Source organism: Staurois parvus, unplaced genomic scaffold (genome assembly GCF_062004578.1).
Source record: "Staurois parvus isolate SC_StPar_1 unplaced genomic scaffold, SC_StPar_1.0 ptg000151l, whole genome shotgun sequence".
NCBI classification, from domain to species: Eukaryota; Metazoa; Chordata; class Amphibia; order Anura; family Ranidae; genus Staurois; species Staurois parvus.
In genome coordinates this window covers 21,357,338-21,376,437 of record NW_028317947.1, presented here as the reverse complement: position 1 = coordinate 21,376,437, position 19,100 = coordinate 21,357,338, and the positions used below count along the sequence as shown (strand labels likewise).

At 42.8% G+C, this 19,100-nt stretch overlaps 1 protein-coding gene across 1 annotated transcript in view; it reads left to right on the top strand.

Annotated features, from left to right (window-relative positions):
* The first annotated feature begins 1,731 nt into the window (after nucleotides 1-1,731).
* Nucleotides 1,732-19,100, top strand: part of CD79B (CD79b molecule) — a 30,049-nt gene continuing 12,680 nt past the window's right edge. Inside the window, exons 1-4 of the mRNA XM_089674741.1 lie at nucleotides 1,732-1,789; nucleotides 8,996-9,031; nucleotides 13,180-13,263; nucleotides 14,735-15,022. Of these exons, the coding sequence (XP_089530867.1) occupies nucleotides 1,732-1,789; nucleotides 8,996-9,031; nucleotides 13,180-13,263; nucleotides 14,735-15,022 (466 nt within the window). The remainder of the gene's footprint in view (nucleotides 1,790-8,995; nucleotides 9,032-13,179; nucleotides 13,264-14,734; nucleotides 15,023-19,100) is intronic.

Genomic DNA, 19,100 nt, shown 5'->3' with positions numbered 1-19,100 from the left:
TTATAATTTTTCAACATTTTTTTTTATATTATTTATGTTTTGGGGTTTTTTTAACATAGTGACACTGTGCTACTTGTGGGGGGGTGATGAAGATTTTTTTTTTCTTTTTTTACACTGATTGCTTTTACATAAAGGCTGTAAAAGCAATAATTTCTCCTTCTCTTTGGCTGCATTCCTGCAACCATTGAGAAATACTGAGAGCTGTGATTGGTCACAGCTTGTCACATGGTATAAGGTTGTTATGAATAGCCTTGTACCATGTGACCTCTGTGATCATTCACAGATTTCACAAGTAGTAAGCAATGATGTCAGGAAGTGACATCTTGTTTACTACTATTCATGTGACCAGGGGTTCAGTCTGTATCAGGTGGTCATTTCAACAAGAGGAGGGGCAAAGAAGACAGGATCAAACAGCCTTTTTACACAATGCAGAGGATTAACCCCTTAGGTTCCACAGTGAGTATAACAAGCATGCTTTACTGCATATAAAGACTGATTTTTACTGTTGTGGGTTTAGTAACACTTTAAGTGATATTCTAGTATTCCCAGACAGATACATAAAAGGCCATGTAAAGGGGTGAAAGGCATTTGAAATTACAGCATGGACAGTAATTAGACACTGTCAGACATGGAAAGGACAATGATGTGGGAAAAAAAAAAAGAGGGTTGTGCTAGAGAATTGACTCGTCAGAATTAGTCAAATTAACAAGCAGGTTCAGCACATTGCAAGCCAATAAAAATGTTATTTTTGGCAATAGTCACAAGTACAACAAAGGGTTGACTTGCCCCAATGGGAACACAAACTGCGATAAAAACATGAGAGGTTCCAACCCTTCACCCCTCTTATCAAAACTAAATGTACAATTTTGGTTTTAGATATACTTTGAGCGAAGCACAGTAGAGCCTTCTTAAAACAAAACATTTTGTCTCACCTTCAAAACGAACCCAAAAAGAGGAGTATTTCTTATTTTAGGATAATGGGTGGCACCATCCAAATTACAATTTTCTTTTTGCCCCCGGACCAAATGTACACCCAGAACCCCTGGTTTACAGCAGTAACAGCCTGGTAATATGGAGCCATTTATTCCAAAATGCAGACCGTGCATATTTCCGGCTTGTAGGCCATCAACACTGAAGTGCAGGTAAACCAGGGAAACATCCAAGAATAAATATTGCCAGACTGGTTATGATTAGGTGGGCAATGAGGGACTGAAGAGCACTTCCCTAAAACTGAGAGGGTATATGTATGTCTCACTTTCATAACTAATCAAAGTCATAAGGGTTTTTTTTTTTTTTTGGATAGTAGGCAGAGCCAAGAAACAGCTGTACATTTGGCATACATGTTTCTAGAGAGGGCCGCCAACCTACATGGCTAAGAAAAGCACCTTGGATTTCTTTTTGCTCTTTTCATAGACACTGTGGGCTTCACTAGAAATCTTGCCTAAATCTGGACAGTAATCATGTAACTCTATAATAAGATCCCAGAATAAATATACCAGATGTGCATTAAGTCTTATAATTGTACAGAAAATGTAATTCTTTGTGCTTGAGAGGTTTGTTCTGCTTAGGTGCCTCTAGGTAAATGTGCCTGGTTCCACAGACCCTATCAGTTGCTGGAGGAAGTTCCTTCCATGCAGTATTTGCATAATGCCCCCTTGCCTAGCCTCATCGCTGCTGGTCTCTTGAGAACGATCTAAATGCATGCATTACAGACTGAATGTAGGACAATTCATGATGAACACACCAGAGGCCACGTTGTCTGTCATCTTTATTGCCATTTTCATCATAGGTAGGTGACTATTTAACTATTTGTTGCAAATCGCTGTCTTTGGATGAATAGAGTCCTGCATTTCGTAAGGAAAAGAGCAATGTGCCACATGCAGTAATCTACCACAACCAAGCTACTGACACCCCTCAACGTTCTCAGATTGCTTTAAACTGATTGAAGGTGAAATCTGGGTGCTGTGGGTGACTGCACACCATTACTCTTTGTACAACACTTTCAAATTTATGTTTACTTCAGAAGGGTTTTCGTTTACTGTTTCTGCTGATAATGTACCAGAAAAATTGTTACAATTCGTATAGGTAAAGATGAGTCACATTGTGCGTTAAATGGGGATTTTAAGGGGGAAAAAAAAAAACCTAACATCCATGACCCTGGGACAGGTTGGTGTTGTAATGTACAAGGGTTCCTCTGTAAGGTCCTGAGGTTGACAGACAAATCTAGTTACAGATTTTACCTGCAGGACCTGTTGGAGAAATCTGATATTAAAGCCTTCAAATCCAATGACTACCAAAAAGAAACTCCTTTGAATCGGTCAAACTTTAGTTCAGAGCCTATTATAAAAAAAGGACTGCATTTAGATCTACTTAGAAATCGTTAATATATTATCTGGAGCTTTCAAAAGGAGAAGTGGACAATTCGCAGACATTAGCATCACTAGTGTTCTGTCCAAGACCATCCACAGGATGTGGCCATTTTTACATTTCCATCGACATGTAGGTTTAACAATCTCATCTGAATGTCAGTATTTAAGCAATGTACCTCTGACATCGCCTATTCAGACCCGGTCACAAGGAAAAGTTGTTTACACGAGTAGAGCCAAACGGTGACTGTTCTGTGAAAATACCATTTCCTGCACATCTGTGTGAAAGAGGAAGCAGATGAGCCATGTCTAGAAGTCTATTGGAGCAGCAAGGCAGAACACATTCTACAACAAGTTCTGATACAATTCTGATTTCATAAAGAGACTATAAACCTATGTAGGGATGAGTTGATTCCTTGTGACCTTTTCTCCATACTTACTCATATTCTGGAAGTGCTGCACTCAGTAGACAAACATGGGCCAAATTTACAAAAATGCCCGGGTATCAGACTTGGGTCCAATCCTGATGAAATTGACAGGTTTGGAGGAACACCATGGAATAAAAATGGGTACCGGTAATCTTCACACTGCTGGAGAAAAATAGCACTCGTTTGTCACATTTAGTCATCTTTGCACAAGCTGATTTGTAGTACTGGGTTGGATTTTACATTTGTCTCCAATGAGAAACGCCAGGCAAACTCAAAATCCCACCCTTTATATCCAGAAGGGAATCATTCGTAAATAATTAAAAGCATTTTAGAAAAGCGTATTAACTGCCAAAAATACTTCTCTTTCTTTTGCCCCTGCGCACCATAAATGAGTGAAATGAAATGTACTGTATCATCCCTACCTGTTTCAGGCACTACAGGCAGTCTACCCCTGGTTCACATATCCACGTTTTGCGTGGGTACGAGAGCCCATTGATTTGAATGGACTCCCGTGCCCCGGGACACGCAGGGAAGAAGTCCCTGCACTTCTTCTGAAAACGCAGCTCGCACGGGAACCTCGGTTCCCAGTATGGTTGCGATTTCCAGTGCGGGCGGCGTGCCATTAGAATTAATGGCACCCTCCCACAGGTCCGCATTGGGTGGTGCGGCTGCACAGATTTTTGTGTGGATCCGCAGCGTCACCACCTGCACAGATGTGAACTTAGCCTCAGGGAAGGGCTGAACATTTATGTAAAAGCAATCCTTTATTTCTTTAAATTTTGATAGAGCAGGGAAGGGTTAGACCCTTTGTCAAGTTTTTATTGTTGTCTATGACCTTGTTGCAGAGATTTACCCCTCTATTCTCCTGGTGACCACTCTCCTTGACACAAAGTAATGGGAAATGCTAAAACTTTGGGCTGTCAACAGAGAAAGAGGTGAAATCCTCCAATGGAGGCGCCAGTTCCTATGGCAGTACTCTAAGATGGGAATTCTGTTCACTTTCTAGTGATCCCCTCATTACCTGTTGGACCTCCAGGACAGAAGTGTAAGGAAATCTCCCCAGTGGGACACAGCAAACAATAACAGTGGTTTTAACCCTTCCTTACTCTATCTAAAAATAAAGTTTGGGCTTTACACTTCTGGGTTGTAGCAGGTGACCAGCCTTTACGTTCATGTGCTCCCTATTCCTGTCCATTGACAGCTGGCACTAGGGCAAGCATATTCTCCCATCCTGATGTCCTACACACAAATCTTTCCATGTCCTACTGACAGAAAGGGTTCAAAGCAATAGTTCTCAATGCTGACATCTAGGCACAGAACAGAGAGGTTTCAAGCAATGGTCTGGAACTCACAAAAGCCCAGTACGTTTGGCACATGAGCAGGTAAAAACAGATTTGCAGGAATTAAATTTGTGTTACAATAATGGATTAAGATTGGGATTTTGGGGATAATGTTTAGGATTCAAGCTAAATGTTACTGTTAGGGTGTAGCAGGGGAGGACTGACAACTCATGGAGCCCCCGGGCAATAGGGGATCATGGGGCCCGTGTCCTTGCTCACACTGAAACCACACCCAAAAATGCCTATGAAAGGCACCAGGGACATCTCATGGGGCCCCCTACTGACCCCAGGCCCTCAGGCAGTGCCCGAGTACCCAAATGGTCAGTCCACCCCTGGGGTGAATTTAAAGTGTATGTAAGACAAAATCTTTTTTTCTTTTTTTTAAATGAAATTATTTTTTTTTTAAGTTTTAAGTTGAAGTTTTTGCAAGTATAAAGTTACAAACAAGTGCACTATTGAAAGAGTTCACTACGGTATATAGATAATGTACAACAATGCAGTATAGAAGATACCGGCCACGCAGGGGCTGACCTGAACCTCCTGATACACATATCCTAAAATCTATGTAAAAATATGCTTGAAAAAAAACCCCACAAGAGAATAACAATCCTTCCCCCACCCCATCCCTTGTTGTGGCAAGTTGGCTTAGATAGTATGAGGGCAATTCAATTCTTGTAGTAGTGTGTAGTATATCAAAGAAATAAATGATAAAAGGACTCATGTGGTCTCTCCCATTCATGGGAATCATAAAAGTGAACAGAAGATGCTGGCTACACAACATTCCAAATAGGATAAAGAGGGTTCCCGCTAGCATGCCGTTATGAGAGTTAGTCTACCTATACATATGATTCAACCATGAAAAGTTTATACACCAATGCAGTTCAGTAATTGGCTGCATTTGGGTATTGAATGGAACACGCAGGGGTGTATTTACCACAAGTCAAACAAGGCATTTACCTAAGACGGCATTTCTCAGGGGGGCAGCACTGCCCCTCGTCAGAAGACACACACGCGGCATGGGGACCTGGTGAGTTCCGAGAGAGGCTACGGGTTTCATGATGGTGCATGTACAGCCCAACTCCCATTCCCGGGGATGTCCAGAGCTGTTAAGGTGAGGGTCTCTCTCTTGCCGTGGGGGATGGTGGCTGGTGTATGGGGGGGCAGTGGTAGTGGAAGGGTCTCTCGGTCGGACACAGGGGTGTTTTTGCTCAAGGTCAGGCTCTTTATGCGGGCGACACCAATTTGTTTGTTGCCTAGGGCAGCACAAAACCTAAATACACCACTGGGAACATGGCCTATGCAGAAGTGGAGGGAGTAGACAATCATGCCTACCTTACTTTATCAAATTTCTTATGGCAGCCCTGAGACAAGCAAGTGGCCTTGTCAATGGGGGATCCCCAGGCTTTTCAATGGGATTTAGTGGAATTTACCAGGCTTTTCCAGAAAGACACCATGGGGACTGTAACTTTCTTCCAGTGTAAAATAAAGCCTTGTAGCGTAGAACAGTAGTATTTTGAGTAGAGTTCTGTGTGCATTATGGTGCTCATACACTAGTCGAAAAATAGTTTGCACGCGTTTTTGAAAAATGAACACACGGTTGTGAGAGCAAACATTTTTACCATCATGTGATAACCGATTTTCGAACAATAAATTATTTAATGGGCATAAATGAATCATTTTTTTGTCCATTTTGTCACATATGTGCAGTACGAACAGTTATTGCCCATTTTCCAAACATTTCCTTTGATTTGTTTGGCTCAAAAACATCACTACCAATTTTTTATCTGTGCCTATTAACTGGACGAAAAATTAATGAACTGCCCACATCACAGATTTTTTAACAATTTTTCGTCTAGTGTATGGGCATCCTTAGTTAGGACTACTCCCTCCACCAAACCAAGTCTTCACGAAAGAGTCATCAAGGAGTAAAGATTCAATGACTGAAGGCTGAGTCTCTATTGCCAAGGAGTCAAACTGTGAAAAGAAGGCATGGCATAATTGGAGGAATCAGAAAAAAATTATTGGGGAGATCAAATTTAATTTTGAACTGGTCAAAGGTCAGCAGTCTGTGCCTCTAGTTTTCTATTTTTGAGCATGTTTGGCATAGTTTCTTACCAAAATTATTTTTTGTAAACTGGTTGCAAAGTTTCTTACCTGGATATTCTGACAGTAACAGCTTTTCCTGTTGCAGGTTAATAATGTTACGCCACTGGCCTGCAGTTAGAAGCAACATTATCAGCCTACCTCTCCTTTTGTTGGCAATTGGTTTGCTTGTCAGGTCTATCAAGTAGGCAGCCCAATACCAGACAATGTTGCTGTTAACTGCTAAGTTTCTTACCTAAAGATCATGCCCCTAACAGCACTTTCTGTTTCAGACTGACAACTCTAAGCTGCTGGCTTGCAGTTGATAACAGCATGGTCAGCCTACTGTGTTAACTTCTTCTGTCCACCATTGGCCTGCCTGTCTGATAGACCGGATAGGCAACCCAACAGCTAATTAGAGACGCACATAGGGTAGGCTGACAATACTAAAGTGAGAAATGCACACTAACCAGATGTGCACATTAAATGTGCAGTGTAGATATCCTACAGTTCAGCAAGTGGTCATCTGGGTGGTAAAGATAGGTAGATTCCCTCAGGCAAAATGGATCCATGGATGGCACATAGATAGTTAAAATGTTACCTTTAAGGGTAATACCAGGCACAGCTCCATCAAAGGGTTAGACTCCTTCACTGGGTAGAGCAGGTTATGGTGTCTAAAAAAAAGATGCTCCCCGCAAGGGCTCAAGAAAAAAAAGGTGCCCATAGTGAAGTATATTTTTAATAAACAGCATTTATTAAAAGAGGAGCCTACGTACGCCGTGACGTCACGCCGTCGGTGCATCGTGGCGCTCCGGCGGCCATTATTCCTTTCAGGACGGTTAGTCCTTTGTACACTGCAATTTTTTATTGGATGCATCCTCTGCTACTGTCACATGCTTTTAATAAATGCTGTTTATTAAAACTATACTTCACTCCTCCATGTCTTTATGGACCTTGCTTTGTGCACTGGTGTGCAGTCATGTTGGAACAGGAAGGGACCATCCCCAAACTCTTCCCACAAAGTTGGGAGCATGAAATTGTCCAAAATGTCTTGGTATGCTGATGCCTTAAGAGTTCCCTTCCCTGGAACTAGGGGGCCAAGCAAAACCTCTGAAAAACAGACCCACTCCATAATGCTTGGTTTTATACACCTGTGGCCATGGAGGGGATTGGAACCCCTGAATCACATGATTTGGAGGGGGGTCCCAATACGTTTGGCAATATAGTGTGTGTGTATATGTAAACATATAAAACAAGGTAAATGATGGTAAGAACTTCCGTTGTGTGAATATAATGTCAATACAAAAATGTCTCTCCAACTCTAAAACATCACAAAATAAACTCTGTGTAATGAAAAACAGTCCATTGAAAACTGTGCTGCTCAAATCCAATAACACTTCACCATGTGATATCCACCACCAGCGATCCTATGCGCTCACCTCCATGTTAGGCCTCAGAGGGTCACTGCATGCCATTCCCACCCTGAGGGCAAATCCACTGGTATAGGATATCTTCTGCTTCAGTAGGATGGATCCTCCAGCAAACAAGGCTCAAATGGAATAAGAAAAGGCCATTATTGTGTTTTACCATTTTAAAAGATGTACATTTTATTAAAACCCAAAGATTTGCACTCACATGGAACAGTGTACTTTAAATCATGTACATGGATACATGGTTTGTAGGTATACAGTATGCTGTCCCCTTAAAAAATTAGGAAATCGTCATCACCTTCTAACCATCCATTCCAACCACACTTTGGAGGTGGAGTCAAGCAAAAGGGAAGTGTGATTGGAAAGCATGGTTAAGAAAGCAGTTATAACCCCCGGTTCACATATATGCAGCCGTGCGGGCTGCATTTTGAGTGGGCACGAGTGCCCATTCATTTGAATGGAATCCCGTGCCCTGGAACATGCAGGGAAGAAGTCCCTGCACTTCTTTGGAATCCTCAGTCCGCATGGGAACCTCGGTTCCCAGTGCGGTTGCGACTTCCAGTGAGGGCGGTGTTCCATTAAAATGAATGGCACCCCACCGCGGGTCCGCATTCTTCTGTGTGGGTAGTGCAGCTGGACGGATTTTTGTGCAGATCCAGAGCGGCACCACCCGCACACATGTGAACCTAGCCTTATGGTTTCAGCAGTATAAGCTCTACACTTTTTGGCTATTTGGTTCTTTTAGGTGTGGGGACATATTTCAGTGATTAGCAGCAAACCCATGATATCTCCTAGACAGGGGTGGACTGACCATTTGGAAACTCGAGCACTGCCAGAGGGCCCGGGGTCAGTAGGGGACCCCATGAGATGCCCCTGGTACCTTTTTCATAGGCTTTTTGGAGTTTGGGCAAGGACACAGGGGCTCCATGATCCCCTATTGCCCGGGGGCCCCATGAGTTGTCAGTCCGCCCCTGCTTCTAGATTGAAAGCTTCAAGGAGCAGGGTCCTCCTATCCCTCTTGTATTGAACTGTATTGTTGCTGTATTGTCTCCCTTTATATTGTACAGCGCTGAGCAAACTGTTGGCGCTATATAAATCCTATATAATAACAATAATATTTTGTCAATATTTTTTTTAGATCGTGTGGTATTTGCACATAATATTTTCCGATTTAGTTTAGATTTGCCAAAACTATAAATAAGGGCAGACCTAAACTATCCAACCAATCCATGTCCAATCAGGCAACTCTTTGCACTACTTGTTGGTAGATAGTAATGTGTGGTAAGCTTACAGATCGCATGAGGTTTGTTTTTTACTCAGTGCAAATTTTTTACCTATTCTGTTTTCAGAGCATGGCGACAGAGCAGTGGGAACTGCAAGCCCAGGTAATACTAATCTTTTCATGACTTCTGTATCCAGTTTGTTTCATTTGTCTGCAGATCAAAGGGATGAGCTTCTATCTGCTGATGATGTTCATTAAAGCAATCTGACAAGTAAAAAAAAAAAAATCTGCCTCTGTTTAACCCCTTATTAACCCTTTGTTTATACCAATCTAAGCCCAAATTAACACCTCCACACATATTGCTATTTTATTAACCATTATTTTTTTAAAGAATTTTTTGGGGTTTTTATTTGTTCATTCATTTTTGGCACATTAAAAAAGTGCCAAAATTGAAAAAAAATTTAATCAAAATTTGTGTGTCATTTTAAAGAGGACGAATTACAGAAAAAAAAATGCATACTTTCTATCTAAAGTAACACTATTTATTGGAGCTTATGGATCCACTACCTGAGTACTGCCAGTTTTAGAGATCTATTTTAATATCTGATCTTTGTTTATGTCTTGGGCTTAGGTACAATATCATAAAAAAAAGCTTTTTTTATTGTAATTAATGACAAAATGATTGCTGAATAAACAGGTCCACAGCAGAAATGTAGAAATTGCTCTGCTCCATAGGGGGTGGTAGGGTCAGTCTTAGGGTAGGTGTACACTTTTGATCTGAGGTTGCTCCATAGGGGTGGTAGGGTCAGTCTTAGGGTAGGTGTACACTTTTGATCTGAGGTTGCTCCATGGGGGGTGGTAGGGCCAGTCTTAGGGTAGGTGTACACTTTTGATCTGAGGTTGCTCCATGGGGGGTGGTAGGGCCAGTCTTAGGGTAGGTGTACACTTTTGATCTGAGGTTGCTCCATGGGGGGTGGTAGGGCCAGTCTTAGGGTAGGTGTACACTTTTGATCTGAGGTTGCTCCATGGGGGGTGGTAGGGCCAGTCTTAGGGTAGGTGTACACTTTTGATCTGAGGTTGCTCCATAGGGGTGGTAGGGTCAGTCTTAGGGTAGGTGTACACTTTTGATCTGAGGTTGCTCCATGGGGGGTGGTAGGGCCAGTCTTAGGGTAGGTGTACACTTTTGATCTGAGGTTGCTCCATAGGGGGTGGTAGGGCCAGTCTTAGGGTAGGTGTACACTTTTGATCTGAGGTTGTTCCATAGGGGGTGGTAGGGCCAGTCTTAGGGTAGGTGTACACTTTTGATCTGAGGTTGCATAAATCAAATTACACTTAGCACATCTTAAACTAGAACTAGACTGCCCCCATTCCCACATTTTTGGGTTCTTCCAACCTTACAAACAGCCCTCCAAGTGTGTTTACCTACACTTGCCAACCAAGCACAGTGAGTACCTATTGGGATGCTATTCACTAAACTCAGCAAGAATGTTAAGCACTTGTGTACACCATGGGAACATTATTCAAGGGGTCCTAAGAACTCTGAAAAGCAGCATGTTGGGGAGCTGCTACTGATCTCAACTGGGCCTACTGTTGCAATCGGGGCTGTTTTTCATCCTATACATATGAATGCTTAACCACTTCAATACCGAGCACTTTCACCCACTTCCTGCCCAGGCCAATTTTTACCTTTCAGCATTGTTGCATTTTGAACAACAACTGCGCGGTCATGCAACACTGTGCCCATAATACATTTTTATCATTTTTTTCACACAAATAGACCTCTGTTGATGGTATTTAACCACCACTGGGTTTTTTTATTCTTTGCTAAATAAACGGAAAAAAAAACAAAAAATATGAAAAAAAAATGTTTTTTCTTCATTTCTATTAAAAAAAAATGTTGCAAGTAATCTTTGTTCATTAATTTAGGTCAAAATGTCTTCTGCTATATTTCTTTGGTAAAAATAACCTAAATCAGTGTATATTATTTAATCAGTAGGAAGGTTAGAGAATCCACAAACTATAATATATACAGTATAAAGCGCTGGGCATACTGTCGGCGCTATATAAGTCCTGTATAATAATATATCTCAAATTCGATCAATCCTGACAGTCCCATTTCTTGAGGCCCAAAATTTCCAGGACAGTACAAATATTCCCCAAATGACCCCTTTTTGGAAAGTAGTCAGTCCAAGGTATTTTGTAAAAGGCATGGCGAGATTTTTAATTTTTTTGTCACAATTTTTGGGAAAATGAATTAATTTTTTTTCCCATACTGTCACCAGTGCAGTACAGATTCATCATATAACTGTTGTGGCAGTGATTAGCGACACTGGCTGGTAACAGTATGTGTAAAAAAAAAAAACAAAACAATTTTTTTTCCAATTTCTTTCCTTTTATTAGTATATATTTTTGCATTTTTCTTTTTTTTTTTCTGTAACACTGTGGCCAGAGCAATATAATGTTACCATAGTTAATGGAAGTGATCAGGATTTTTAAAATTTTTTTTTTTACACATTCTGATTGCTTATACTAGTGAATTTCACTGTTATAAGCAACCATGTTTACTGAATAAAATTGATTTAGTGTTTATTATTGGGGTTAGCTGTGATTGGCCCTGTCTGTACCATGTGATCACTGTGAACAATCAGAGATCGACACAATAGTACACAAGAGATGGCATGAATGAAATGATGTGATGAAATGATGTGATTTGCTGTGATTGGTCACGGCGATCACATGGTACCGACAGCGGCCGGTACACTCTCTGCTTGTGGAGTGTTCTGGGAGGATGTCATATGATGTCCACCCACAATGGTGCATGTCCCACCTGGCCTACAGTCAAATGATGGTTGGGCGGGACATTCACCCGGTTAAAGAAGAACTCTGTGAATTTTTTTTTACGCATGCAGTACCCACAGTGCCCACACTGCATGGGTTAACGGCTTGTTAGGGAATTGGAGAATAGGGATATACTTACCTAATCCGCCTATCCTCTTAGCGCAAGACCGGTCCCTGCCTGTTCCCCCAAGGTCTAGCTGTCTTGTGCAGTATACTGTTCCTGATGTAATCACGCCCATAGACCGGATCTGGATGTGAGGACGGCAGGAACAGTCCACTGCTGGACGTGGGGAAGCGCCATTTTCCAGAGGATCGAAGGATCGGGTGAATATAGGCTTTGTGTTCACCCATAGACAAAATGAGCACTTAACCCATGCAGTGGAGGCACAGCCCCACTGCATGGGAAAAAAGCCCACATAGTAAAACACACACAGCACACAGTTAACTCTTTGATCTCTCCATGTGTTAACCCCTTCCTACCCAGTGCCATTAGTGCAGTGTCAGTGCTTTTTATTAGCACTGATCACTATACTGGTGTCACTGGGGATGTCAGTGACACCAAGTCAACTCCCCCCCAGTGTCAGAATGCCTGCCACAGTCCCGCTATAAGTTGCTGATCGCCACCATTACTAGTAAAGAAAAAAAAATCCCAGTATCTATACCGCCATTTGTAAATGCTATAACTTTCACGTAAACCAATTATTATACACGTATTGGGATTTATTTTTAGCAAACACATGTAGCAAAATACATTTTGGCCTAAATTTATGATGAACTTTGATTTGTTAGATTTTTTACTGGACATGTTTAATAGCAATAAGTCAAAACATTTTTTCAAAATTGTTGGTCTTTTTTTTGTTTATAGCGAAAAAAATAAAAGACACACAGGTGATCAAATACCACTGAAAGAAGGCTCTATTTGTGGGAAAAAAAGGATGTACAGTAGGTGCAGCATTGTCGGTTAAAATAACGCAGCGTCATATCGCAGAAAATGGCCTGGTCAGCAAGGGGGGTAAATCCTCAGGCGGGCGACTGGTTAATTTCTAATAATCAAATTAGCGTTTATTTTAGCTTTAGTAAACCTGATAAAAATATTTTTAAGGGAATTAATGTGTTTGTATAGCCACAACTTTTCTTTTTAGTTTTGGAGAGCTTTCCTTACGCTTCCTTTCCTAGAGATTCAAGTGGAGTGAGAAGAACCCTTGCCAAAGTGAAGGGAATACCCATCTTGGACAATTATAAGAACTTTGCCTGTTTTCACCTCACATGTTGCTCTCGTGACTGGTCTAAAATTCTGTTTTTTCTCACTTTCTGTCTTGGGGAGAATGAATTACTAGGACAGGGTGAAAACTCCAAGAGGGGTTCTAACTCTTACTCTATTGAAAGCTAAAAAGAACAAAAAAGGTTTGTCTTTATTTACACTTTAAAATGACATCTGTAATTTCTTTCACTTTTTACATTTTATTCACACAGGTCTTACAGCTACGCCATGTGCAGGAACAACAAAAGGACAATTACCTGTTAAAAACTCAAGCCTCGTGCTTCGGAACTCAAATAGTAAGAAACATTTGCTTAGCATGCGAAATATGCTCGCAGAAATACCTTGTAGAGTACTTAATTGCATGCCTCTGGTGTTTAGGGAGCTAACCCCTGAATCCGCAGTGTTGCTTAAAGTGATATTAAAGGCTTAAATTTACAAAAAAAACCCCAAACACATCATACTTACTTGCTGTGTGCAGTGGTTTTGCACAGAGCAGCCCGCTGGTGCTCCTGGCCCCTCCCTCCAGTTGGGTACCCCCACAGCAAACAGCTTGCTCTGTGTATCCATTCACACATTGAAAGAGAAAGTCAAAGTAAAAGATAATCTCAAAATTTTGGGTTGTCCCCTGAAAAATAATAGAGGGGAAATCCTCCAATGGGGACATGAATTCTGGTACCCTGGGGGTCCCCAAGGAATTCCCTTATTTTGCAGGGATTTCTTCTCACTTTCCACAGTGGGACAAAGATGGTGAAAAAAAACTTGACAGGGGTTATAACCCTCCCTTACTCTCTTAACCTCCGTGCTATAGCAGAAGCAGGGTGTCAGGGCTGTGAAAAAAATCCCATATATATATATATATATATATATATATATATATATATATATATATATGTGAAACACACAGCCCCTTATCCTAGGATGGCAATGCACTCCCCTGTTCCTACCTCCTCCTCCATTCCCTCTCTTTTCCAAACAGACTGATTCCAGACTGAGCTGTTAACTCTTTCCTGTCAAGAGCAAAGGGAAGCAGTACTTAGAGAGCAGGAACCAGAAGCATTGGAAGCAGGGGCGGACTGACAACTCATGGGGCCCCCGGGCAATAGGGGATCATGGGGCCCCTGTGTCCTTGCCCAAACTCAAAAAAGCCTATGAAAAAGGTACCAGGGGCATCTCATGGGGCCCCCTACTGACCCTTGGCCCTCGGGCAGTGCCCGAGTTTCCAAATGGTCAGTCCACCCCTGATTGGAAGTTATAAACTCCAAGCACTGGAGTAATTATGTATTCATGTATATATTTTATATTTGTTTTATTTATATACATTGAGGAACATTCAGTGAAAGTTGTTTTGAGTTTAGAGTTCAGCTTTAATATAATGTGATTTGTTTAATATTGGATTATGAATCAGCACTGGCTCCAGGTATATAAAACTGGCCATAGATGGATTGAAATTCGTCCAGTTCAACAGAGACCAGCGAAATTTCAATCCATCTGTGGTCTCTCCTGCTCGACAGAAGGTGATCTAATGATTGAATTTTGTCGAATGGGACTGTCAGTATACAATGTCTCAGTGGGGAGGATTCTTTTAATCACCTCACTTGTGTGGATGGAGTAATCCCTTTGCTTTGTTTTTTTTTCCATTCAATCCACTGGCTGAACGAAAAAAAAAAAACTCATCAATGGCAAGCTGAAGACATTAAGAATTGTTCCGTTATATGTCAACATGATTGGGTGCTTTGAAGGTGTAGTAATATTTTTTTCTGTTTACAGATTTATTGATGCAAGACCTTCGCTTTATTGGTGTGAGAAAAGGTCGGAGAATCAGCATACCATGTGGATGTTCGAGTTTTATTTCCACAGACATCAATGTCACTTGGTACCTTGGACATCAAAATGGGTCAGTTATCAACTACCTGGAATCAGAACAACATAGGACAATTGCAAACAACACTCTACTTATCAAGAAGGTCAATGAAAAACACAGTGGGATCTATTTTTGTAATTTCACAGTAAAAGGACTAAATAGAGCTCCCTGTGGAACAGAGCTGATGGTTCTAGGTAAGTATATGCACAGGTCCTGTGTACTCAGTCCTACATTATGTGGTCTGGTTTTTTTTACATACGGCGATTGGGTGTAAAGAAGTATACATACAGTACATGTCAAGATATTCAAAGCATTGAGATGAATGGCATTTTCTGTAGGTACTGATGGTGCAGGCCCCTATTTGTTCTGCTTTGCTGGGTTCCTCTCCACCCCTCGCTTCCTGAGGGATCTACAAAACACAGGTGCTCTGCAATGCACCAGAACACACACAAAAAAAAAAATCAAGGCCCCCCCATATCACATAAAACCACACTGGTTGGTTGACTGAACACCTAAGGCAACAGATAACAGCATAAACTAAACAATGAAAGGAAAGAATTGTTCTCTTCCATACAGATTATAAAGCTGGAAAATAAAAGGGTTTAGTTGCAGTTCTGTCTGATATGTTCGAGGGCTCAAGGAAACCCTGCACAATATCTCTAGGTGGATTTGATGATGAGCAGCATAAACTACAGCACTTCAAAACACAATACTATTCCCCCTTAACCACTTGCCTCCAGAGGATTACCCCCCCCCCCCCTCCTTCCTGACCAGATCATTTATTGCGTTACGGCGCTGCGTTACTTTAACTGACAATTGCGCAGTCATGCAACGCTACACCCAAATTAAATTTATGTCCTTTTTCAACAAATTGAGCTTTCTTTCCGCGGTATTTGAGTGTTTTTTATTTTGTGCGCTAGAATGATTTTGAAAAAAAAAAAAACAATATTTTGGACTTTTTCCTATTAAACATGTCCAATAAAAAAAATTTTAAAAATTACATTTCGTCATAAATTTAGGCCAAAATGTATTCTGCGACATGTCTGCTGAAAAAAAAAAATCCCAATACGTGTAAATTCATAGTGTTTACAAATGGTGGTACAGATAATGGAATTTGTTTTTTCTACTAGCAGTGGCGGCGATCAGCGACTTTAAGCGGGACTGCGGCTGAAATTCTGACACTGGGGGGGAACTAACTTGGTGTTACTGACACCAATACAGTGATCAGTGCTAAAAAAAAAAAACACTGACACTGTACTAATGACACTGGGCAGGAAGGGGTTAATGTGAGGGGCGATCAAAGGGTTAACTGTGCTGGGAGTGTTTTATTAGGGGGTGGGGGGTGTGTTCTTCACTGTAAGCACACTGATTAGGATGGCTGTACTGTGCACAGCCATCCCGAGCAGTGAGCTCAAGCTGACAGGGAGGAAGATTGTAAACAAAACAATCTTCCTCCATCGGAGATGCTCGATAATCACTGGGCGCCGGTAATTACCGGCTAGGACCCGGTGATTGACATCCGCAGCCACGAATGGTGGCGCAGGTAGGGCGGTGTGTTCTTCATTGAAAGCACACTGATCGGGATGGCTGTACTGTGCACAGTGTACACTGTGCACAGTGGCTGCTGCACTTGTAAATGAGCCCTTAGTTGCATTCAGCACAGGCACCCTTAGGGCTCATTCACACAAAGTTGGGGGGCTGCTAAAACCCTGTGGTTGAGTCGTGCTTTTACCACTCCCAATCCCTACAACCCTTTAGCTGTTGAGGCAGCAGCCAAAAGGTGTACACATGCCACAGCAGGAATTAAACCCCCTGTTGCTTTTGGTGGGTGCTACTACTTGCCAATCGAGTAAATGGGGCCACTCTGCAAGTGCCCCGCAACTGCATGCTTCTTTGGGATCCAAGGGGTTAAAGCAGGTGGTGAGAAAGCAACACAATGCTGCCTTCTTTAACCCTTTGTTTGCTGTACTGCGCAAGATTGCAGGGCATTTGCAAAGTGGCCTCATTCACTTGAATGGGTCATGCTCGGCAGTTGTTACACCCACCAACCATGACAGGGAGTATAACTCCTGCTGTGGCTGCGACATGTGTACACCGCTGGCCACTGCAGCTAAAGAGGGTGCGGTCAGGGCAGGGGTGGCAAAAACACGTTTTAACTATGGGGTTTTACCACCCCCCAAACTGCAAATGTAAATGAACCCTTACTGTTTTGAGTCCCCTATAAGGCTGCTTTCACACCGACGGGCTGAGGTTTACCTGTACCAAGGGTGCAGTGCATCAGCAACTTTCCTGAGTCAGCTGCACTTTGCCATAGACTTCTATTACATCCTGCCGGTGTGGTGCACTTTTTTAAAAGAGCACCAAAACTCCTCCATTCAGGAGTTTTGGTGCGCTTTCAGAAAGAGCACCAAAACAGCAGGAAATAACAGAAAACTATGGCTAAGCGCAGCAAACCCACAGGAAAGCTGCAGGCACACTGCACTGCATCCTCGGTGTGCAGCACAAACTGCACACATCAGTGTGAACGCAGCCCTATATTATTACCCCCAGTGTATTGCTTCACACTGAGAAAAGGAGAGAAGCGCCTCTAAGTGCAATAAGCCCTTTTATTCAAGCCTAAATGTAGAAACACTCACATGTGTGAAGTAATCATAAGCATAAAAACCGTGGTTCACAATCGTTAACGGTGGGGTGGTAACCCGGGTGAAGAGCCGTCATCTCTCTGCGATGTGGGGAGGTCAGCTCTCGGCTGGAACAGCGTGGTGGCTGCTTGAAAAAGGAGCGCACTTCCGCCTTCCACGGCAAGCGCATGCTCTGAAACGCGTCGCAGTGCACCCTGGGATCTGACGTCATCACGGCCACACCGCCGCTGCGTTCCAGCGTGCATTCCATCCGGCTCTGAGGGAGGACGTGCACGCCGGCCGGCCTTACCGCTGTTCCCCTCCAGCCACCACGCTGTTCCAGCCGAGAACGGACCTCCCCACGTCGCAGTAAGATGACGGCTCTTCACCCGGGTTACCACCCCACCATTAACTATTGTTAACCATGGTTTTTAAGCTTATTATTATTATTATACAGTATTTATAAAGCACCAATAGTTCGCTCAGCGCTGTACATTACAAAGGGGGACAGAACATGTGACAGAACAATACCAATACAATGCAAAACATGAGGGGATTGAGGGCCCTGCTCTTTCGAGCTTACAATCTAGGAGGGAGGGGATGGTGGCACAGGAGGAGATAGCTGTGGGGGATGGAGTGGTAGGAAGAGTGGAGGAGGTCGGTCAAGTTAGCAGGGGGTGGGGTAGGCTTCCCTGAAGAGATGGGTTTTCAGGGTGCGCCTAAAGGAGAGGAGAGTAGGTGATAATCTGATGGGTTGGGGCAGGGAGTTCCAGAGGATGGATGACACCCTGGAGAAGTCCTGGAGGAGGGCATGGGAGGAGGAGACCAGGGAACTAGAGAGAAGGAGGTCTTGTGAGGAGCGGAGTGTGCATGCTGGGTGGTACTTGGATATTAGGTCAGTGATGTAGTTCGGGGCAGTATGGTGGACAGCTTTGTACGTCAATGTTAGGATTTTGAATTTGATCCGTAGGTTATGATTACTTCACACAAGTGAGTGTTTCTACATTTAGACTTGAATAAAAAGACTTATTGCACTTATAGGCGTCTCTGTCCTTTTCTCATCTACAGAGGTTGCTACAGCTTATTTGGAAGCCTTGCCCTCAGTGCCACACAGAATCCTACGCTCTTCATACAGTAGCCACTAATACCACGATCACCCCATACTACTATTTCCCAGGACTTTGCAGTGCGCTGTTACAACCCTTCCTCATTTTTTCTGAATCATTATTGCTTCACACTGACCTGAAGATCTCTTCTTTCCTGCTGCTGGCACCACTCTGGAGACCGCTAGCCAGGAGAAGAGGTGGAGTGCAGTTGGTAGCCAGCACTACAGAGGTGTCATCGGCTCATGCGGCTCTTGCCCCCTACTACAGCTCCAACTTTACAGGTAGTCCCTCTGCATTGCACTCTGATGGTCTGGGATAGCGGGTCAGCAAACCCAGGCCGCGATCTACCAGTTACCTGGCCGAGATCCACTGGTAGACTGCGATCTACTGGTTGCTGACCCTCGCTTTAAAGCAGTGGTTCTCAACCTGTGGGTCGCGACCCTTTTGGGGGTCGAACGACCCTTTTACAGGGGTCCCCTAAGACCATCAGAAAACACATATTTCTGATGTGTAAAGAGCAGCTGCTGTGTTGAAAGTAGCAGTAT